At 38.4% G+C, this 24,403-nt stretch overlaps 1 protein-coding gene across 4 annotated transcripts in view; it reads right to left on the reverse strand.

The window, feature by feature from the left end:
* Nucleotides 1-472: 472 nt before the first annotated feature.
* TFDP2 (transcription factor Dp-2) overlaps nucleotides 473-24,403 on the reverse strand; it is a 58,591-nt gene continuing 34,660 nt past the window's right edge. For 3 of the 4 annotated variants that reach the window (XM_074592733.1, XM_074592732.1, XM_074592731.1), the window contains exons 5-13: nucleotides 20,949-21,070; nucleotides 19,093-19,140; nucleotides 17,546-17,708; nucleotides 16,852-16,998; nucleotides 14,423-14,491; nucleotides 12,606-12,757; nucleotides 8,317-8,483; nucleotides 4,537-4,642; nucleotides 473-3,633 (exon numbers count right to left, since the gene is read on the reverse strand). In XM_074592733.1, the coding sequence (XP_074448834.1) occupies nucleotides 3,450-3,633; nucleotides 4,537-4,642; nucleotides 8,317-8,483; nucleotides 12,606-12,757; nucleotides 14,423-14,491; nucleotides 16,852-16,998; nucleotides 17,546-17,708; nucleotides 19,093-19,140; nucleotides 20,949-21,070 (1,158 nt within the window). In that variant the 3' untranslated portion in view covers nucleotides 473-3,449. The remainder of the gene's footprint in view (nucleotides 3,634-4,536; nucleotides 4,643-8,316; nucleotides 8,484-12,605; nucleotides 12,758-14,422; nucleotides 14,492-16,851; nucleotides 16,999-17,545; nucleotides 17,709-19,092; nucleotides 19,141-20,948; nucleotides 21,071-24,403) is intronic. The other variant, XM_074592734.1, reaches the window with a different exon arrangement.

The following is a 24,403-nucleotide window of genomic DNA, read 5'->3' on the forward strand; positions in this document are numbered from 1 at the left end:
TTCTGAATGTGTAACCAAGAAAGAGTTCCAAGACACAGAAATGTGTCACACATGAAAATTTAAATGTTAACTTTGTCTTCTAAAAGCTATGATCTAGTACCAGTTGCCACTTGTTTCATACCAATGAACGTCAAGGGTATTGCGTGAGACAGGAGAGGATGATGGTAACTGAATAGAAAATGAGAAAACAAGTCTTGCTAATGACAGTTTTAGCCTGGAAAGTATCTGCTGCTGGCTTTCAGAGAGAGGGAAGGTCTGCATTTTGAAGCAACTGAGCACAATTACTGCCATTAGCTTAGTGGGAGCTGTGTGGTTGCTTAATATTCTCAATCCTCTTGTTATTCATAATTGCTCAGAGCTCAATTCAGGTGCAACAGCTGCATTTTGTGAGCTCCTGCATTTACCTGTTTTGTTTTGGTTTTTTTTTTTTTGGTTCTGGTTTTTTTTTTTTTTTTTTTTTTTTTTTAAAACATGTCAGCTAAGATCAACAAGAATAATAGGAAGGCTGCCTGAAATCATACGTGAGTTACTATGGCTGGATAAGGCTCAAAATTCTCCTAGTTCCCAGACTTTAGTGTAACCACAGGACCACAGTACTTTAGTTGAACTTCATCCTCAACTGGAACTTGGCACAAAGGATCCCAAGGAAAGAATTTCCTTTTGAAGTCTCTTCTAAATGTTCTAACTTGTTTTGGCCTTTGTATTCAACTAATACAGGAGAAGTAACTTTTAAAGTCTTGGTTCAACTGTCTAAATAAATGTTATGTGCTCCTAGATTATTACTATTTTATTTTTTTTAAAAGTTGATAGCTTGAAGTTTGCCAGAAAGCAAGTAGTTGTGCCGTCTGCTGCTTTGAAGGACGTGGACATCAATGGAAGGAAGATACCACTGAAGATCTTCCTCCTGTAAAGCAGAAAGCACACTGACTGCTAATAAAATACATTCCATTTCTGGGCAGGAAGCCATTTTTTGCCAGGTTCTTATAGTTCAAAGTGCTCCTCTTTAGCAATTGTTGAGTGTTTTTCTGTTTTTTTCTTTTTACACAAATCTTGAGTGGGAAATACGAAGAAAGTGTGAAGTTAAATCTGCCCCTAATGTGGTGGGGGCCGGGGAGTAATAACTGTAGAAAATGTTCCCCTCTTAAAGGAGTTCCTTAGGATCCTGCATATATCAGGTGTCTTTGATCTGCCCTCTCCAATGAAAGCTGACATGACAGTTTTTGAAAAAACAATGGGTTTTTAAGAGTAAAAGCAATTATCTGTTTAAATGAAGTGTCATTCATGAAGCTGACAATTCCATACTAATATGCCTGGAGTATCTGTTACCTTCTCCTCCTCTTATTTCAAAAGCGAGCCACTTCAATCAAGTGCCTTGACTCTCTCAGAAAGAATATTATTTCATATTTGTAAAGCTTTTCTTCACAGAGAGGTAGTGTTACGGATTTGGTTGAAGTGAGGTGGTGTAAATCCCTCAGTCTGCTTTTGCCTGTGAGCCATGAGCACAGGACAGTCTTAACAGTCTTGCCCAGAAGGTGAATGATGTGGTAGGCATGTAAGAATTCTTTTAATTTGTGCATTTGCAACTCATTTGTGTAAGCTAGATAGCTCTGCTTGCTCAGTCAAGAGCCGTACCTAAATAATACCTGTACCTCAAATGCAGGAGTTCCAACTATCTATGAAAAGTTTCCAAATTTTTAACGTAAACATGCAGGTGTGCTTGTTCACTCCTCGCAGTTTTAGCTGTCTTGTATGTAGTTAGTCGTGCAGTAACTCCTGTACAAGAGACAGGTGGCTTTTTAGCTGGAGCCTCAGTTTACCTCACTAGCACAGGCTCAGTGCTTTTGGATCTTGTTGGCTTGAGTGCAGGTTTGTCTGTAAAAGATCATGTGGAGGTACCCCAGTAGAGCTGCAGTAGTGGTCACAGCGGCCAAGGGCTACAGTTTGCTGCCGTTGCTCAAGGAAGTACCAGTATTACAAGCTGCCTAATCTCGTAACTAAATAACAGAGCCAACCTCCTTGAGCTCTGACAGCTAATACACTGGTATTTAGAAACAGGTCAACTATTTACAAAAAGAAGTAACACCATTTTAAACTGGATTTGCCTACTTGTTAACTTTGAGACTAGTTAAAGTACTGGACGTTAGAACACCACGGGAAGAGTACATCTACGGTGTATTTTGCTCTGTTATTCAAGTTTTGTTTTTTTAAAAAGGTCTTTATGATTGGAGGTGATGTTAACTGTAGAACATGGAGCCTCCTGTTGCAATTCTAATTTAACAGTTCAAAGGGGATTCATGTTTTGTAATTTTAACCACAAATTATTTTAAGAAGTGGTTCAATACCACTATTTTTCAAAGGCGCATCAAGGTGAGTGCAACAGAAGTTCATTTTAAGAAAGTTACTCAATCATAATCCAAACTGACCAGAATGCAAAACATGAAATGATGTATTGTTGAAATTTAATTTTTTTCCTAAGAACCTCAACCTATGACTTTAGAAGTTATGTGACCTGCCCACCCTGAATTTGAAAATACTGCCTTGAAAACATGCTGCCTGAGATCCTTAACTTAGAGGCCTTTTTTTTTTTTTTTTAAAAAAACCCCAACACATGCTATAAAATCAAAGGGATTATAAAGTTAGAACAGTAAAGGAGAAGCTACACTGGATACACTCTAATCTAGAAATACAATTTTAAAACTTTTTTGCCTTGAAAAAAGCTGGTGCAGAGAATACTGCTGTTTTCATCCTGACTGTTTAATAATGGCTAAGAATAATCACTTATTTATAATAAATTAGGTCTGCAGTATAAATGAACATATGAACCTTTCAAAAGAGACATACTATTGTTACTTTTAGAGTATCTAAAATGGGTTTAAACTATTTTAAGATTCACTTAATCACTTGCAATTTATATTACTTTAAGAATCTTCTATACAGCAAGTCGAACAGAAAAAAGCAAACATTCTAACAGCCCCTTTTCCCTAGAACAATTTCCATATAAGATAGTTTTAAATAGCTATTTTAGGGCATTCGCACATGCGCTCTCTCCCCCTTTTTTCTAAAGGTAGCACAGCCAAAAGCCAATGCAAGAATTGGCATTTGTTGACTGACTGTTTTCTTCTCCATCTGGTAAAGATAAGGGGAAGACAGAGACTTGAGGCAGAATGTCCCAAAATGGAAGATGTTTACTTTGCCAAATCTCCAGGGACTTTGTTCTTTTCCTTGGTTATAGTTGATAAAAACCACTTTGCTCTGTGTCTGCATGTCACTCTGTGTTCAGTTACAAAAAGTTTTGAATTTCAGCTGTGGATGAATTTGTTTTGAAGCATACATTTTGCTTCACCGAACACAGTGCAAACCAAGGCAAGAAACTTAAGTAAAATCCAAACAGGAGCTCCCATTAAGAATATTTATGAGCAGCATTTTGTATATTCTGTTTTCTACTGTCCTTATTCTGGGGAGGAAGAATCCTCATCTTCATCCTCTTCATCTTCATCATTGAATGAGCATGGAGTTTCTCCTCGTGATTCAGAGTAGCGTGACGTTGCGCTGCTGGACTGCTGACTGCTAGGGGCAAGAAACTGCCCAGTTGCTAAGGCCACTTCAGCATCCAAACACAACCCTGGATTCTCACTATCAAAACAACAGAAATGTTGAAGTTTAGAGGATTTCTCATGAAGTTTTAAGCTTTCTTTTTGGCCTTAGCTTTTCCTTTAGTTAAAGAAATGCTGCTAACAAGGAAAAACCAAAAAGCTTTACATTCAGCACAGTTAATAGCTATGCAATTGGCTAAAATACTGGAAGGTTGCATAAAAAAGATTATCAGATGGCCTTTTTTTCCTAACCAACTAGTAGAACTGCTCAAGCTGAAGAAAGCTTAAAGAAGAATAAATCCATCACAGTTTTGTCAATACACAGAAATGTTTGCAATGGGAAATTAAGTTACTAAATGCCACGAGGAAGAACTTGTTCCAGAATAATCCATAATTACATTTTTTTTAAGGCACAGGTAACCTCCAAGCAAAGTATGGTTGTTGAGGTGGTTTTTGGATAGGGTTTTTGTTGGTGGTGGTTTTCTGGTTTGTTGGCTGGTTTTTAATTTAAAATTACAATTAGACTGTGTGGACTAAACTTCTTTCATGAGAGCTTAAGCAGTAGTGCATTTGGACACCAAACATTCTTTTGTATTTTTCAGGCTTTTTTCCACATGTAATTACCTATTTGTAGTCCATGCCCAGGCAGGAATTTAAAGTTAATCAGGAAAACTCTATCCTTATAATAAGGGCTTGGAAGCGATTCTATTCTTTTGAAACATAGATACAAAATAGCTAGTATGTTCAAAATGCAAAGCATGTTCATTTGACCTTTCAAATATAATTATCAAAGAAGGCAGAATAAGAGACTTTTTCACAATCCGAAATCAACCATAACAGAAAACATCTAATTCCCTGCATGTAAACGGTATAAAATAGTGAGGTTACTCAAAGTACCACAAGTATATATCACTATCCTTGAATAAAAAATTATTTTATTTACCTTGATTTAGCACCAGAAGTGCCTCCTGCTACCTCTAAATGTGAAACTGCTTGTGCTGAACTTGAAAGTAACCCTTGATTTATCCATGAAAATCCTGCAGACATATCTAGAAGAAAGCATAATTGCATTTGTCATAGTTACTTAAATTTTTTCTTCCTTTTACAATCTTAAACTTTGCATTTTCTTTGCAGTTGGGATTCCTTAGTTTAGAAGAGAAGGTGCCAGTACTTGAGGTAGATGTATCCTGTTTAAATCAAGATGAAATTTTATATACACATGTATATATATATATACACACACACACATATATGTACACACACCAGTGTTTGTGGATGCACTAAAGCCTTGCACACCCTCACACTCAGAACTGTGGTTATTTCTATGAAGCTTTTCCCTGTGTCTGATGAGAATTCAAACTGCAGGTGACCCTGGCTAGTAGCCATATCCAATCACAGGTACCTGAAATAGTTTTGGAGTCCTTCAGGGAAACTTATTGCTACAGACTGACCCTATCAAATGCCCCAATAGCTCTAAGTGCCTTTGCTGTTGCGCTTGGTGAAGGTATAAATGGAGCTGTACTTGTCAGGATTGGAGATACTGCAATGAAGCCACCAAGGCAGTACGTGTTTCAGTCGTGTGTGTTCTGATGGCCAAAGGCAGTTTCACCTTGGTGGTCTCATAGCTGGCTGTAATGCAGCCTCCTAACCCAGTCTGACACTGACTAGAGACAGCCATCAGCTGTGGACATGAACAACCATGTCAAAGGTCTTGTGCCAAGAGTATGAAAAGTGAGAGCCTGTTGTAAGCTGCATGTGTGATGTGTGAGTCAGGCTCCTCCCTAGGGATAGGAAATTTTAGGATTAAAATGGTCTTGCAATAATGCTGAATTCCTTGAGGTAGTAATTTGTTAAAAGCCTTCTGAGGGATGTGAATGGATTACTTACAACCATCACAGTACTTGTTTTCAAATTGCCTAACAAGTAATGCCTGCCAGTTGTTTCCAGTTACATATGTTTCTGCCAAGAGAATCAGCAAAAACGAGTCCATCGACCCAATTACACTTAGGGGATTTTTTTTTTTTGGGGTGGTGGTAATGTTTTTAATTTGTTTCTTAGATAAGGCATTTCTATTGAGCTACACAAATTCCATCTCAACACAAAGCTAAAATCAAAATAAAGTTATCAATCAGGACTGTCTAGTTTTTTTTCACAGTGCTGGCACGTGGTGCCAGCTGGATGTAACCAGGAGTTACAGTTCTTACTATTATTTTCTATGCCTAACCAAACCTCTCTCCTGTACAGCACAACAGCAGTAAAATGGGATTTTACTGATCATATTCTATCTAGAATTGTTCTATAATAGCAGATAAGAGGAATAACTAAATCTGTTTGTTACATACGCTTTCTCATTTGTCCTTCTGTGTTCTTGTTAAGCTTTGGCTCCTTCAGATTTGCCAGTCCCTAGCACAGGAACTGTTTAAAGCAGGTTGTCACAGCCACGTAAATTGTCTCACCATCACTGGGATTCCTTGATTTGTGCTGTGGGGACTTGTTAGCAGCAGGGTATTTAAATGATGTGCCACAAAGCAAGGCTAGCAAGGTTGATGTTCCTGCCAGCAGAGTCTTTGGAACATGACAGAAAACATTAATAAGTGGCAGCTTTAGGGTGATCTGTGAGGATGGAATAGATGAGAATAGCTGAATATGGACATAGCTGGATGGCTTTCATTAAGACAGCCCTAAATGCAGGTTCGTTTGTACAGAGAACGTGTTCCGACAGTCTCCTCCTGTCTTTGCAGGAGGCGGCCGAACCATTTGGAATGACTGCATTGTATTTAGATTAATAAAGTGGATTAGAGATGTATCACACTGTTGTTCCTGGTCTTTTGAAGGGGTGTACTTGTGTGTACATGCTTAATATTCCAGAAGAATAACAAGTCACTGCTGGTAATGTTGCGTTTTGCTAACAGTTTGGGATAATAGCTAGTTAGCTTTCCTTTTTGAAGAGCAATGTGAAGACTGGTTTTACTCAATAAATAGTGTAATGACAGAGGGTTTTTTTGCAAGTGTAAAGAAACCCTATTCTCTGAAGATACATTAATGCAGGTTTAAAATGAAACAGAAATTGTAGTTTGCTTCTCGATACATGGGAACAATTAAGTAAATTGAAGACTGCAACGCTATTAAAAGATGTGGGTTCTGCTCCTTTCTCCTTTTTTACATTGGCAGTAAATTATGTGGTAAATAATTTTTAGTTGAATGAACCTGCAAGGAACAAGTCGAGATGTCTTTCAGACTCTCTTTTTGGCACCAGAGCAGCCTTATGAAGACTTGGTGTATAATTTCAAAATTGACCAAAATTAAAATCTTAGTTTTAAAACCCACAGAACAAGGGGACCGGGAAAATACAAACACGTGTTGATAAACAAGCACATTTGATGTATCTTGAAAAGTTAAGCCATTTAAAATGTACTAATTTTAGTGAATGTAACTGAATTCTAATTTATATTCAGCAATGTTTTGACATCACAAATTTTAAGAAACTGTTTCATTCTTAATTCTCTCACCTAATAAGATGAAGTATACAAAACCACATGTTCAGCTTCCTGACGACTTAACTATATTTTTTCTAAGCAAAACCAAATAGCATTTTTAATATAAAGCTTGCATTTAAAAGATCCTGACATGAAGACTGAACGTTGCCAACAGAAGGGCATCAACTTTAGGAAAGTTTAAAAAAAAAAATTAAGCCAAATGTTTGAAGTTTCTAACCTCCCTGTGTGAAAAACACAGTTTTACACTACCGTAAATTTAAACAAGACCAAAGCCTGGTTAGTAGAGAAGTCAGGGCAATAGCTTTGTTCCCCCTTTCCTCAAAAATGAAGGTCTGTATACAGTAATTCGTTGGGTAATACTTCCTTTACAGATTAAGTCCCTCCAGAAACTTGAGAAAATGCTGGGCTAAATTTAAGCTTTGGGGAGAGCAAGAAGAATGCAGCCTGACAATAACTAAAGGAAATGATTATAAATTTTAGCAGCTCTAGTCAAATGATGCAACAGTGAAGGAGATCTAGGTTCGAGTCTGTCTAAGTGTGACTCATTCAAACAGTATGACTAGCGGGGGTAAAAGCCTCTGCATAGGACGCTCTTGGTTTATGTAGAGAAGCTCAGTTCTCAGATGTCACCTGCTGGCCATGTGTTTTATCTAATTATCGCTGTTTTACGTGTTAAGTAAGTGTGAAAATGACTGGACAGAGGAGAGCCTACCATCCATCTATTGTAAGTACACTCAGCATGTCTACATGGACAGAGATGTGGAGAATTCTTAGCAGAGCTCACCTACCTCAAGCGAAGTAAAGAGCGAATGCAGCTGGGTCACATATGGATTAACACTCAACCAGTTCAAGATGCTCTTTTTCTTTCCTTTTTCTCCTCGCCTTGGGAAGAGCTGCTTTCTTCCAGTTTGCTCCTCCACATATCCACAGTTATTCAAAATTAATACTAACCCCTGAAAACCTGTTCTTGGGTGTCAATTTAGTTATTTAAGAAATATTTTTTTCATAATGCAGCTCACTCAGAAGTGAATTTACGTTTACAGGACAACTATGATAAACTTTCCAAAATTAACTCTAAAACAACTTGTTTAGGTACCAACCCTACTAGCTCCTACTTAACTTCAAATGTTACATAGTTATGTAGGTTATTATCATTAAATTTGCTTCAGTTGACTAATGTTATGAATTTGGTCAGAAACAATATTTAAAAGTCTCATCTAACTTACCTGTGATGTAGCCTTCTAAAGCTTTTGGCACCAGTGATTTTGCCGTTCTTAGGTCCTCATCTGAGCATTTGCCTGCCTCAAGCCCAAAGGACATTCCCATTCTCTTCAGCACCTCACTGTCATCATGAATCTCAAAAGTGTTATCAAAATTGAAGAGGTATTCAAATCTGCATGTAAAAAGTCAAAGTGAGATGGTTTTGAAAAGAGCACAGCTATGGTTTTTTTGCTTATTTTTTCCTCTTTTTTGGTATGCACTGAGGTAAGCATCTAGATTCCTCATTATCTGTAAAGGGTCCTTAAGGAAAAAAAAAAGTGCAGCAAATGCTTTTTCTCTTCTGCTTGTGTGACTGGCATGTCTACAGGGTTTAAAATGGCACTTTCTCAATTAAAGTAACTTCACCACTGCATGAAGAAAGTCTAAAATTTTCTACCTCATTAAACAGATTCAAAGGGGAAGAGGGAGGCCTTACGAAACATGAACCTTCACTTGTACTAAATCCAGTACTTTTAAAGGTCACCTGCAGCCCTGTCACCAAAATAACTATTTTGTTTTTGCTTCTTTTACATTTCATTTCTGTTCTAATGTGCAACACTCCTCCTGTGAACTGACCTATTTACCTGGGTATAACTGTGCTTTTTGGATGCATTTGGATGCTGCTGGCAAAGCAGTCTGTCCAGAGTCCTGTAGTTCACAACCTACCTTTTCTGATGCAGGACTCTCAAAATGTTTTTCATTGCAAATACAAATGGAAATAGTGATATAAACTTAATAGAGCTTTAAGAAAAGCAGGGGCAGCTAGACTGGCCTTATGCTGTGATCACAGGCTATGAAAAGCCTGGACAGCACTGGTCCAGGGATTACAATATAAGGCCTTGCTACTCATGCGGTATTACTTGTAAAACCTATTGTTCATGCAGCTATATTTACTTAAGCATAACCACATTAAAAGGGAAAATAAGATGTGTCACTGTGCCTTTAATTGGTACAATTACATTCCTGCCACCTAGACTGGGGCAGCTGAAGTCAGGTAACTATGTTTACGCAAACGGAATGGGAGACCAGTGTCATACTAAGTTACTATCAGCAAGCTGTGTAGTTAACTAATAGCCGAATTCAGCTGCTATGGTACAGGATTAAAGGCTGTATTTATTGATAGCTCTGCATTTCTCCTCCCATGTGTTGTGGTCACACGCTGGATGCTAGAAAGGAGCGTAACTCCTCTTTTCCCCCCCGCAAGTTTCCAAACAAAGAAACTTACAGTCATATTTCTACAGTATAGTTTCTAGCAACCTGCAGCCTCTGACATAGGAAGTCCCTACACTTGTACCTTTGCCGTTAATAGCTATTTCAGGCATTTCTTTCAGGGATTGGACATGACCCCTTTTTGAACCTACATAAACTTTTGGCATGAACAACATCAAATGCTATGATTTGCATAGAGTAACCGTTACAAACCCACTTGTATTTTTTTGTCTAAAACCTGTCACATGGTATCTTCTCTTAATGTCTCTTAATTTTAACTTCAGTAAGCAACTGTGTACAGCTGTTCTCTATGCACACTCCCCATGTCATCCACGATTTTACAGACACCTGTGAATCCACTGTCCTCTCCTTTTTAGGCCGAAGAATCTATCTGTTCCTTCTGTGAAAGCCTTTTTATAGCTTCAGGCATTCTCTGTGCCCTCCTCTGTCTCTCTCCTGGTAATGCTATACTCTTTCCAAGAACAAGACAGCATGCAGTATTCCAGATACAAAAGCACTATACATACCTTGTTTTACATTGTATTTCTTACTGTTTTTCCTAATAACTCCTAGCATTATTTTGGCCGTTATTGAGAAATCAACTTTTGTTCTCAGAGTCATCTACTAGGCTGCCATCTTATTACTCAGTGCCAAAAGCTAGGTCCAGAGGCCAGTATTGTGTATGCAAAGTTTGGGTACGGCTTCTGTCCCTTCCCATGGTAAGTGCAAATTTGATCAACAATGAATTTAATCTGGATTTTCTGCTCTTGCAGGCAATTCTTTCGCCAAGGGTACAAGAGCCTACTTCCTACGCATTTTCTCTAACATAGCACTGTATCTCCAAACACCCGCATTTCCTATTAGATGTTCTAATTTTCCAAGTTTCTGCTACATCTGTTGTGTCTGAATGCTTGTTTAAAACGAGGTATTCTGGTTCCTTTTTTTTTCTTTTTCCTAAGACATATAGCATTTACATAGAAGCACCATATACTCTAAATAAATTTTTCCTGTTCAGGTACCTCATCTTTTCAACATATTTTTTAACTTCTTTTTTATCTAGAGTCTCTGCTTTTCCTTACTCCGGCTTCAGAAATGTCATTCCCAGTACGCTGCTTGGCACCCATCTGCCTTCTCAAATACTAACCAAAACTTGCCCAATAACCTCTTTGTTTTACATGTGAGAAACTTTATTCTGTTTTGGCTAGATAAAGCCTGTTCTTGCAAAGGAAAAAACTTAGAAGCCACAAACCTATGTTCCTCATGATGCTAAATCCCCCTTAAATGTACCATTTTTCCAAGCAATTCTTTTCTTTTTGGAAGATCCTCTGTAAATACAATTTTGATAGCTAATGCTGTGAGCTTATCTGTTCACTGGACCTTCTAAAATCACCTGCTCTTGCATCATGAATACAGAACAACCAATGTTTTATATAAATGTTATTTGTGAGAAGAAAGGAAAACGACAGTCCATTACAACAGTGGGTTATTAACTGAGGCTGAAACCAAGTGAAGGACAGGCACTCAAGTTGACCAGTAATGGGGTTAGGCAGCACAAACACTCTCCAATAAACTACAGAATTTGAATTCTTCAAACTGAGTGACCACTTTTGCCAACTGCCTTATTGAGCAGATCAATGTAACAGTGCTTTAAACACTAGCAGTTTCTGGCACTGTTTGTCTACATACTGCTGCTGCGACTAATCAGTTGCACAAATAACCACAGTGGAAAGCTTGCTTAATTTGGGATCTACACTTAATGATCTCCAGATGACAGTAATATTGAAGCTGGGTTTTATAAACTGAAATATCAACAACTTAAATAATTTTGGTGTGCTTATTTTTAGTAGTAGTGTTTTCTTACAGTTTGAGATTGCAGAAGTGTGTTGCACTTCACTAGATCCCAAATGCCAGTTTATTCTCTCGCTTCAAAGCAACTGTTCTGAAGTTTCAGTATGGAATTGTTAACTTTTTAACAACTTCAAAAGTAAATATAGAACATTGTTTAGAAGTGCTGTAAGAACTGTAGAGTATGCCTACAAAATAAGGGTATGGTTAAGCTAAATCAATATTGATCCTAAAATTCCCAACTTGCTGAACCACAGTGCTGATGGGAGTATTCCAAAAGTTTTGTCACAGAATGTACTGGACTTCAGTCCAATTTTCTACAAAAGTTCAACTTTTAATAGTATTGCTTTTTTGCATGTTGGTGCTTAGGTCACTAAAGACCTTGTCTATTTTTGTTGTATGTTAAATTGACTTGAATCCATATGGGATTTGTTATCACAGAGATTTGAGAGCTGTAATCTACAGTATTAAGGCAAAGCCAGCTATTTTCAGCTAATAAACGAGTTGTGATCTGATTAACAGTTAACATAATAGCACCTCATACTTTCAGCCATATTTTCACAGGATGAAGAGCATGAGCACCCAAAAAGTACATAAATGGAGATTTTCAGATTACTATGAGTGCAACTCTAGCAGTTTGCTTACAAAGACAGTATTTCAGATTTCTGTAAAATTTCCTTCCTTTTTTTCCTTCAAAGAGCTAGATGCAACCTTTTTGCTATTAAAAGACACTTTCAAAGTTGTTATCACCTCCAAAATGTTACTTCTGTGTTACATGGTTCACCTTGTGTTTCTGGCTAAATACATTTATGGCGTATTAGGAATAAGAATTCAGAAGCACTACCACGTGGCTTCATTAAAAGCTAGCACTGTCCTAGTATATAATTTCATTCAGTTATTTCTTCTGTGCGGTGAGTCCCCTTTGAAACATCAGTCTGAAGTGCCTTTTGTAACAGTGAAAGTTGGCCCGTTTTATCTAGTGATTGTAAAGCAGTGTTGATAAACTTATTGCTGTTACTACTGTGGTTGCATTAAATATTAAAAAACTAAACAATACACACCCCTGATGTGACAGCAGCATATTTAAATTTAAATACATAATTTCTTTTAGTAATCTAGAAAAATTTATCTAACTTGTTCAAAGAAAAATTCCAGTCCACAAAGAACATAAAATTCTAAAAATCGATTCCATAACACTCACTTATCACTTGATATGCTGCAGTCTATAACTGTTCTTTTGCTTGTGTTGACTATTAAGAAAGGCAGCTGTATTGTTGAGTTCAAAGCTGGAGGGCCTTGATTTCGTTGTTCATTTTGCTGATTTCTTTGTACCAAGTTTTTGAATGCTATTTGCTGTAGAAAGAAAGAGAGAAAGAAAAGAAAAGAAAAAGAAAGAAAAAATGATCACTGACAATAAAAGAGAAGACATCAGTGTTTCCAGGGAGTGGCACTTCATAGCTTTTATTTACCAACTCTCAATACCTCCAGTAATTTTCTGTCAAAAAGTTGTGGCCTGACTTTGTGTTTGCACTAGCGACGCTCACCAGGAACAGAAGTTAAACACAAATTTTTCACACATATCCTAATGGCTATGCACCCCTCACAATCCCTGGAGAAGAAACAAGAACGGAGCAATAAAGCTTGGTGGAGAATGATTCCCCATTCCTTTGGAAAACACATTGGAGCCACAGGCCTTCTCTAGTATTTTATATACATAATTACCTCAGACTAGGAGCTAGTTACACTGAAACAAAAGTTAACAGTATTCCCCCACTTCCCATGATCCATAGTCTCTTCCCCTTCTCATCCCGCACCCTCTTTTCCTCTCTCCAAAGAGTGAGTTTTGAAACTCTCCTCTGCAAGTTTTTAAACAGGTGCCGTTCAACACACCACTCGCTCTCTACTGAATTCTTCTGACTGCATATGTATGAAACGTGTGGTTTTAGGAAAAGTAATTTGAGGGATTGGAGGTCAGTGTTCTTATGTACTTTGACTCACTACTTATTCCACTTATGGGGACGATGGACAGACAGAATCACAAAGGACTGGCAAACCAGTTGACGATTAACATAATCAAGGAAATAATGACAGTTGTTGATAGTAAGGGAGTGCAACTCTGTCATTTTCAGGCTAATAGTTAAGAGGGCCTGGGCTGCCTTATTTTCGCCAGGATAATTTCATGTTACTCTTGTAGAAGCTGCCGATTTATTAGGTCAGACAGAATAAGAATTGTGCCCTAAGTAGTAAAACAGGTTTTGCTAACAAAAAAAGGAGAAGCATCAGATATTTAAAAGTGTCAGTGCATATCTAATTATATGAAAATTGTATCAATATAGTTACACCAGAAAAAAAAAGCCTTACTGCCTGTAACCTCTTAAAACGGTTTGATCACATTTAAATTACTCAAAGTCTGCACAGACCAAGACACTTAATAAGAATATGTAGCTGTGTTTATAAAATGTTACTTTATAAGCAAAGATGCATTTGAAATATATTTCTGCAATCAAAGCCAAAACTCGAGTCATCTCAAAGGTGCATGTCAGAATGTAAAAGAGCTGGATTTGCCAGCCTTCCATTCTTAGGATCCAAAAATGTCTGTCCTCCCCAAAACAACTCCGTACGTATTTATACAAGTTCAGCTGTAAATTTCATACTTTAGAATCAAAAAGAAATTTTCCAGTAGGAACTACTCAGAGAAGGTAACTGGGGTGACTTGGAGTCAACGAAGGGGACTCGTGAGTTGTTCCCATTCCCGCTAATAATGACAAAGCTTCAGCAGAACCCTCGCAAAAGCTTGTGGCACCCAGACGCAGCATGCTGTTTTACAAGAGGCAGAAGTGAACCAGAAAGTGAGGGTAAAGAGGTGTCCCCGCCCCAAATCCAGAAAGGTCCCAAGCATGAAACTTTTCTCCCTAGTATATCATAACTGCTAAGTACATCTAGAAAGAACTTCAGACATTCTAACATGTCAGATTTGCACTTGATAATTTAATTTATAGAAAAAATAATTAAATATACCTGCAGCAGCAGTTCCTGTAGTTGCGCTCGCTTCTGTTTTATCCTTTCAATCCGCTTCTGTTTTTCTATCTTAAAATATAAATGTAAATGCATCAAGATAATTAGTTACCTTGTTTGTTACACTGTGCCAAACTGTTAGAGCTAAATCGTGTGCTAGCACTGTTACAAAAATCCGTACTTTCTTTGTAAAGGGTGGTGAATTACACGGCATGTTAAGTAAATGGCACAAGTCATTTTGGCCCTACCCCTTTGACATGTATTTTCTTCTTTTTCAAACAGACTAATCACAGCCACATGAGTTTCTCCATAAAACAGCTCTGAAAAGCTGTAATTTCTTTCTTTGTCAACAATTTAACTTCAGTAAAGAATCACTTATTACAAGAGGCTGCATTATTTCCCCACCCATTCCTCCTCTTTTATATTGTGCACTGAGAGCCGATTAGCACCAAATTAAACACTTGCTTGAAGGGCTGCTTCGAGTTGGTGCTTGTTTTTCCCTCAGCCTTCCACTCTTTTGGAATTGTGATGTCCCTTCTGCTGTTCCAGCTGCAAGCTACTGGACATAAATGTGTGGACACTGGGCTCAGGATCATCACCTCCCTCTTTCCAGTGACCTCCACTTTTTGTTTGGACTACTCATTTAAGCCTTGATTAAACTAACAAGATTTCAGCAACAAAAAGGGGGTAGAAGTAACATTTTCTACACGAACACAGAATCCGTTTCTTGTAACGGTTTTGTTAATGCCAGTTTATAGGGCAAAGCTGTCTTCAACCTGGGTGTGCAGTGTTTGGGACAGCAACGGTACTGGATGCCGAATGACACTGCAGATATAACCAGCAGTATTTTAAATAGTGTTCTGAGACAACACTAAAGAATTGGACAGTAGTCATCATGTTTAGAAGGTGCTTTTCCTCATCATCTTGTTGGCGCCAGCACCGTATGACTGCTCCCAAAATTATTAAACTCTTAAATTACCTTTTAATTCAACCACTGAAACTTAATGATGCAGTCTTTTAAAACTTAGCTGGCCTAACCCCTCCTGTTTTATTTACAGTGTTGCTTTGTGGCGGTGTGTCCCCCCTGCCCACTTTAATGTTTAAAATGCTTCCTTCAGAGCACAGTAAATGACTTTCTTTGCTGGGACAAATATATAACTCTTAAAACAGATATAATTTAGACACGGTTTCCATGTAACAAGCTTTTTTGTACTCATTTCTCATTTTTGTACTGGTAATCTTATTATGGTATTACACTGTAAGAAGAGTTGGCACTTTATACAGCGGTAAAAGCAAAATTAATTCTGATTTTCATACCATGAAAATGCAGCTTTATTTTCTAGTCTTTTCTCTATGTCATAGGAAGCAACATTTTAAGAAAATATGCCTGGCTTCCATTCTGTGTGTATGTAATTAGAGCCTGAAACAATGAATAGCATATGATCACTGTAGACGACACAATGGAATTCAAGTTCTGTATTTGTTAAATAACCTACACTGAAGATAATGCATTCACATGAATGCATGTAAAATGTAGATTTATCCTTTTTTAAAAAAAAAAAAAAAGAATCCTGGAGTATAATGGTTGAGCATATACATACTCCTTGGGCGGATGTATTTTCCAAGTTGCTGTAATGGACAAGGACAGTAAAAGCTTTTTTCTTACCACATCTAGAAAGACGATGTAAATGAACCTGCACAAAAAAAATTGTTCTCTACCAGAGAGGCAGCCCACCCACCTTTTAGGGTATTTAATGTCCCAAGTATCACAAATATAATACATATTAAGGCGTATTTACAGACAGTCATTACAACATGCTGCAGTAAATACAGTAACTTGTGCTTTTTATTTAAAGAGCATTTGGCCTGAAGGATAAGCAACATTTGTGCAGATAAATTCTGGCATCCCTGCAAAAACATGGTAACTCTTAGGCTGCTGGAAAAATAATGGAAATAACCAATGAGTAGAACTTCATTTTTTCCCTTGCCAGTTCATCACTACTATTTAACATCCTAGCGGGAATTATTTTTCAATTAATTTCCTTTGAATGGCATTTCCAAATACAGACATTAATAGAAAATTGGTCTCCTTTCAAATGTATCACGTTTTTGTCTGGTTAATTCAGGCTACTGCGGACTTTAGTCTTAAAAGTAATCCCCGATTTAATCAATGTCCATTTTGGTAAGGTAAACAGTTTTTTTTTAAACTTCATGTAATATATACTAATGTAACGTATACTAAGTAAAACTGAACTAAGCATAAACAAACATATCCTTTCAGTTTATTCAAATATCAAAAGTTGTATTTTCATAGTGTGCAAGAATCAAAACCAATCAGGTTCAAATTAAGAAAAAACCCCTCATCTAAAGTAGAGCAGCTCCACTCTCACAACCTGTGAACTGCGCAGAATTTCCCATCTACCCCACTTTACCTCTAGATTCTGACATTCCTGAGCTGAGTTTGTAGGAAGGCCGATCCATCTGATTTCCTTCTTCTCTTTTGAAATTATGTTCATTGCCATCAGGACATTAAGGGCATCGTAAACTCTCCGTCTAATATTTTTCTGATCATAAGCCTGCTAAGAAAACAATGGAGCATTAATTACAACAAAAGAATTTGAAAAGAAAAAAAAAGACTGAACACATCCTTCATAGATATGTAGGCGATAAAAAGCCAAAATGGCAGTTCAGGTCAGAATGGTATTAAAAGAGGGTGCCTTCATCCATGCTACTACCTGGGTACCACGTAGTGGTATTTCCTTTGGTTGCAAAGGGAAGCTTCAGACCTGCTTGAAGCCTCTGCAGTAAATTCCCATCATGGCAAGTGTGTTACAGGTGAAAAGCCTGACAAGACCACATGTGGTGGGTACAAGGGTAACCTTTTTTTAAAGATATCTTTTGGCAGACTTCTCTATTTTGTTTATAACTTTGACAGAGTTCAATTCTTCATTTTAATTCTAGATTTTTAAATTTCAGAGGGTAAGTCTTCATATTTGGGAAGTAGTAAAGTAAGTGAAGGAGAGTATGGAGCGTGGCACGACAGTGCAGAAACAGAAGGGACAGAATTCTGTGATAAACCAGACAATTTTGTAATGGTACAACAAATTTCGACACATATTTGCTTACCGAATCTGTAGCTAGGTGGCTGTTCGAATTTGTGAATTCTGATACCAGCTCATCAGCGACTTCATTGTATGAAGTTGTTCCTTTACGTTGAACTTTTTCACATACTTTCATTGAAAAATGCCTCAGACCCTTCCCATTTTTATCTCCTTTTTTGCTTCTCTTACTAGAAGGAGAAAAGTAATTATTTTAACACACTGAATGTTAATAAGATACTTTGTTACACAGCAAAAGGTCTACCTATTGCAACAGGAATCAGGACTCATGTCATTATATACTACCTAAATGAAAAATAAAACTGTTCTGCTTTTTAGAATCAGTTTCTTGTTTCTTACAAGTTGGCAAAAAAGTACACTGGAACCCTTTCCCCTCCTTTGGCGATTCCTACACTGACAGTATGTGAACACATGCTACTGGGCAGATGCTTGAAAAACTGGATTTGTAATTCACCTACAGGGAGTTTCACAAAAGAGCAACCAAAAAAAGGGAGAAAATCTCACAGGCTGTTTATGTGCCTGGAAGCCAGATTTACAGGGAACTCTCATGTTTCTGCTTAAAATAGAAAGGCAGAGACACCCCTATTTACAATACAGCAGAAGATACCTTAGTTCTCCTCACAACCAAGTTTAATGTCTGTGACTGAGACACAAGAATCTCTTTTGTGAAGAGTAAGTACATATTCATTGGGTTTTATGGTGCCAAATTACTAACTGGCAACTGCCAGGATTATTTTCCATTCACTTTCTTCCTCCAGAAATGCAAGAGCTTAGATAATGGTAATGGAAAAACCAGAAGCAATTGGTTTTATCACACAAGCTAGATTTGGATGCATAGTTCAACAGAAGCCTTTAAAAAGCTCAGCTGTGTTGGCTTTGGGTTTGTTGTTGGTTTTTTTGTTGTTTTTTTGTTTGTTTTTTTTAATTACCATTTTACAAGTTGTTTTTATAATATGTTTCAGGGAGATCTATTATTTAACAGAAACAGGCCTAGTTCTGTCAACAGTAACAAGCTAAGGAAAACATTACAATACAAGAATGCTTTTCGAAATTTTGAATGTATTTAAGGAAACATAACACTGGAAAGAAAGGCAGAAGAAAAGGAAGAGTGAAAAGGAACACCAGAACATTAAAAAAAACCAACCCAACACTCCTAATCCCTACACAGTAATTAAATTTGACCAAGCCCTGACAGGTAAACAAATAAAACCCCCTTGAATGCACTCAAAGAACTTTTGGAAGCAAAGGAAAAGATCGTCTGTTTACAAGTATTTGTCACACCAAAAACTAGAACAATCCTGTTTCTGAAGATGTGTTGTGTTTTTCACAACTCCCAGTGTCATCTGTAACAGCAAATTTATTTATCAGGAAGTGACAGAGCAAAGAATGAATGTGAATTATAACTACAAGGAATAACAGACAACATAGCCTTTACACAGGGGGTGAAAACTGCTGAAAGTGGGAACTGGACACACATTTCTCTGAAGGGCAGATCTGAAGAAGTAAAATGAGTATGACCGTATACATAAAATGTATATGTTCAATAATACTCACCTTTCTGAAAAATCTGATTCTATAAATTCTCGAGTCCGCTTTCTGTCCCTAAGAAAAGACAATTCAAACTTAGATGAAAATAACATTATATATTTAGACCAACAAAATCAAGGTATTTGGGGCCTAGCTAGGTACTAGTGTTTGCTGTTACCTGCTCTGAAAGGGGACAATAGCACACACGCAGCCTGACAAAATTTGAGAGGTGATGGTTAGGACTCTGGAGGTTGGCTGAGCTCGCTGACAGACAAGTTCTATTCCCAACTTTACCTTGCTTTGCTCGTATGATTTTAAGGAAGTCACTTCATCTGGAACTATAGGAAGTGCTGATGTGAGTTAGATAACCAAATCCTATCAAAAAGGAGAAGCTGGGCTCCTTTGAAAATTCCTATTAAAAATTCCTCCATGTGGAAGAAAAACACCTTTAAACAGTGCATAAGATATATTCTATATTTTCAGGACATTGAATGTTTTGGTATCTTTAAACAAAAAACAAGGTAAAACACTAAACATGTTCATATTAGAGCTGATGCACACAGAGCTGAAGAGAGACACTCTGAAGAAGTAGTTGACGTTATTTTTGCAGAGGATTAGCAGTCACCAGTTGTTGCTCGTTTCCTTATCATTCTGTTTATTAGCTACAGCAAGCTGACTTAAGAAGCTGTATTCCAAAATCGTCTTCTATTCTTGCAGCTAATACAATGCACAGTGCTTGAGAACTATCAGTAATTACTTCATATTGTTACCCTGCAATTTCAAAACCAGGGCTCACAGCCGATACTTACGCAGCTAAAAACCTGACACTGTTATGAAGGGAGCTGAACAAAACCGATGGATTTGCGGGCCTGTGCCGTGAGAGCCGCGTGTTTGGCTGGGCGACCCCGAACCCTCCGGCAGGCGCTTCCTCCCCGCCACGGCGGGGCCTGTCCTGGGCGACCCCTGTCCATGGTGCTAACCCGCCCGGGCGGCGTCGGGCCCGCGGGGGGCTGGGGAGGGGCTGCGGCGGCAGCGGATGGAGACCCCCGGTCTGTCAGCCGGACTGACGGGGGCTGAATGGAGCCCCGAGAATGAACATGCTCTTGTCTCATTTGATTTGGGAAACAATTTGGCATCTGTGTGAGAACGGGTAAAGCCAGGAGTCTGGACTTGCAGTCCTCCAGAACTGTCTTCAGCAAGGGGCTCGCCACTTAGGTTCAGCCGTACCACAGACCCTTCCTCACTTTTCTTCGGATGAAAATATGATCTGTCATATGAACTACTGCAGGGATCAATACTGATTGGCCAGTCTGGAGAACATCTTGCTCCTTTTTATTGGCGAAACAATAATTAGGCTCATTGGAAATACTGTGTCTAGATTTTGACAGTATACAAACAAAAGGATGGTGCTTCTCCTTGGCTGTGGTTGCTGCACTGCAACTAGGCTTCTCTCTGGGAATCTTCATCGCCTGGGTTTGGATGAAGCTTAAGAAAGCTAATGGGCACTGATTCTCTGCTTTAGCAGGCTGGGAACAGACACTATAGCTTTTCCATCCTCTGGGTACTGAAAGAACTTCTGCCTGGCCTCCACATGACACAAATTTTGCAGAAATAATCTTTGACAACTCCTTTTTCAAATTAAATCAGAATGAAGTGTACTTAAAAGATATTTGAGGAGATAAACACATACTCAGCAAAAAAATCAAACTTAAAAACTGCTCAGCTGGGCAGGCAGTTTACTGACTCTCTGGCAGGAATAGAGCAACTGGGAAGTACAAGCCTATGACTGTCCTTGTGTACAGCACAGAATGAGCAAAGTCAAGGTCCAAACGTTATACTCAGAGCAGATCCTCAAACATCTTTAAATAAAACAAAAGTCTTACCCTGGTACCCAGCCAGAAGCTTCTGTTATGTGTGTCTGTGTGACCATTGTTGGAGCTGGGTTATATGGACTCCCAATCAGAACACTCCCTGAATTGGTCAGTCTTTGTGATGTGCTTATGATCTATGACATTTAGAAATAAAAACATACAGTTGTCTTAAGAAAACAGAGGTTACCACAGCCCAAAACTCATACTAAGCATGGTACTAAGAAAGTAATAATAATTCTGTAGCAGATGCAAGCTGCAGTCAAAGTACACAGTGGAGATGTCATCACAAGATCTTCATACATGAAAGTAATTACAATGCTGTTAAGTTTTCCACTAATTGTACCATGTTACTGTGTAATTCATAGGGGCAAGATCTAGACAAACAGAAATAATTAGTAGGTATGGCAGATAGGGTCTGTGCCTATACACATTTAATTGTTTCTTGTTCAAGAGTACATCTAGGCAATTTCTTGATCACTGTAATCAAAAAGCCTCCTTTCCAATGGATTTGTCTCTTGGAATTGTCTGTCTTTGGTACCAAAGACAATCTGAGGTACAGGAAAAGTATTCCCTACAGTTTCTAGCATTCACAAGATCTCAAAGCACTCCACGACATTGTACCTATGGAATTAAATGTAAAGCCTGTACAGAATAGACAGAATTTACATTTATTCAAACCTGGTGAAATGTATGCATAATGGTTGTTAACACTAAGACACCTGGTTTCAACTTTTAAATCGTATCTAAGTTCACTCTTTAAAGTAGGTCACCAGAAGAATTTAGATAGTATTTAAAAATGAAGTAGTATTAAGTAGTTATTCTTTAAAATAAAACACGTTATGCTATTTTGATTACAGTATGGTAAGATTCATATCAAGGCTTCTTGGACTATGCTTTTTACTCATATACCTTATTTTGCTTTTTTAAACTTTACTTTTACTTTACTCCATTTGTTAGTGACATTTTGAGTACCTACTGAATTAAACTTTGCAGTTTCCTTTACTTCTTAATTTACCCAACACCCATGTAAGTATAGAGCAGATAATTTGTTTGGTATCCATAAATATTTTTTAAACAAGTAGAAAAAAAATGGTATCTGAAGAATTTTCTACTTCCTTAGCTTACTGAGCATTACTTCACATCCCTCCTGACAACACACTGTGATTGCACATATGTATTTTTTATCTTAAAGACATAGATTTATCTTATTTATTTTTGCAAGTGGATAGCTTGACAGAAACAAGTGAAAACAGAAATTTAGGAAACCCAAAAGAGGTGCAAGTTAGATATTTACTGGTTGGTACTGGAGAACAAAAGATCCCTGGCTGGCTGCTTTACACACGGCATGCAGGCACAGGAAAGGGATCAACTTTTGTCAACTTACTGCTACATTGGCTTAAAGCCAGAAACATTTTGTGATAGAATGATTAATTTTTAAAAGCTTGCTTAAGTTCAGCCCTGGTGTAACATCAGTATGTATGTAATGCAATGTTTCAATTAAACATCAATCCAATCCAGTAACTTTTTACATCCATTTCTTCCAACACTATCAATAATGTTTATTTGCAGTAAGCGTATGGTTCTGCCAGCATAAGGCAGGCACGTGCCAGGGAGAAAAGATTTTAAATATTTTGAGAACTGAAATGCATTTCAGCACGTTCCCTCCTCTCTGAGGTTTCACATCGCTCTACTGATGTCTTGCAAATCACAGATCAAGCGTGTCATTAAAGGGTATTTTATGTGCAATCTCCCGGTAATTTTCCTGTGACACGTGAAGCTGGCACCGCCACCTCCGGGCGTCCCCACGCCGACCCGTCCGGTCTCCTCCTGTCCCGCGGTGCCACCTGCTGGCGGCGGCACCGGAGCGGAACCCACCGCCGGCAGCTCCCGGAGAAAGCTGCGCGCCCTCGGGGTACACAAACCGGTGTAACTTCACTTCCACTTTTACTTTTACCAGTGAACGTCTGCTTTCACAAAAAATGCTACACGGAGTATTTTGAGAGGACTAATTCCACCTTCTCTTAACGGCAAACATTTTTTTCCAGTGTGCCTGAAGTAGTCACAGGAATTCCCTACGCAACATAAAGCAGGAAAAGAAAACCTCACCCTACTTTAGCAAACAGAGCATCTGTAGGATGTGTTTAATCCCTGTAATTAACCACCAGCATTTTATCAGTGATATTTATGCTGTTAAATTTACACCTACAGACTGAATCTAAAGAAATTGTAACAAACACCCATATGCAAGAATCCAGCCCCAAAAACCTGTGCTGACGTCACTGTTTGTGCAGCCGTACCCCAGGGGATTCCAACTGACTCCGGGGGGGCCGTGTGCTGCTGTGAAGGGCCCGGAGCAGCCACGGGGGCTGGAACCTGCAGTGGTTAAACACAGCCCAAACCCCCTGGCGGCAGCAGGATGCTGCTAAGGCGGGTGAGATGCCAAAGGAGTGCTAACACACACACTATTAAGAACTTGTGAACAATTCCCTTTTAAATGGTCTGGGGCACAACACAGCTGTACGCTGGGTGTCTTAGGAGGCCTAACACCTTAGGAGGAGGTGTTAATGGCTATTTAATAATAAAATGTTTTCTGAATATAGATCTACCCTTACAAAGCAGCAAATAAAATAATAAAAAAGAATTTAAAAAAATTCAAATAAGAATACAAAAGAAAAATAAATCAAATGCATGTCTCACACCACGCAGTAGCTTTTCCAACTTCTACCTGCTATAGAACCTCAACTGTAACTGGGGCTCATGTAAACCAAAAACAGGGCCTTGAGAAGCCACTCGTAAGAGCAGGAACCGCATTAGCTGACTGCTCCCCCCGTTCTTGGCTATTATTTATTGCCCTCACAAGATACATCTTTTGTGGTGGAACCGTTCCAGTGAAACGCTGCAGGGCACGTGCTCCGGCAACACCTGCATCAGTACCGATGCACTGAGGAACACGATTCCCTGGTAGATGGGGCACTAGCCTGTGGCTAGTACTTCAGATGCAGAGCTCTGCACAGCGGAGATGCAGCTCGGGGCAGAGGGGGCTGGCTGCAATGCTTGTGCCCATCTGTCCAACTGGGATAAAAGCCATTGAAGAACAGGAATAAGTGCTGATGTGAAAAAGACCCACCACAATTACTTGGCAAGTAGGCACCAGGTTACTAGAAGCAGTTCACTGTATTGCCTATTTAGTTCTTTGGCCACTAGAAATCTGAAAATTTTTCTCAAACCCAGATCCAAAATCCTTGAGACAGCAATATGCTCTCACATACAGGAAAAGACAGTTTTAAGAAGAGTAGCTTCAACAAGTTAAATATCTAGTAACACATCCAAGACATTTAGTCTTTGGCAATGCTGGAGGATTTACTGGTGAGAACATGACTCAAAATATTCAGAGAGTCCCAATAACACTCTTCGTGAGAGTTTTCTTTTCTTAATACCATTTTGAATAATAGTTAAAATGTCAACTG

Source organism: Larus michahellis, chromosome 6, assembly GCF_964199755.1.
Source record: "Larus michahellis chromosome 6, bLarMic1.1, whole genome shotgun sequence".
Lineage (NCBI taxonomy): Eukaryota > Metazoa > Chordata > Aves > Charadriiformes > Laridae > Larus > Larus michahellis.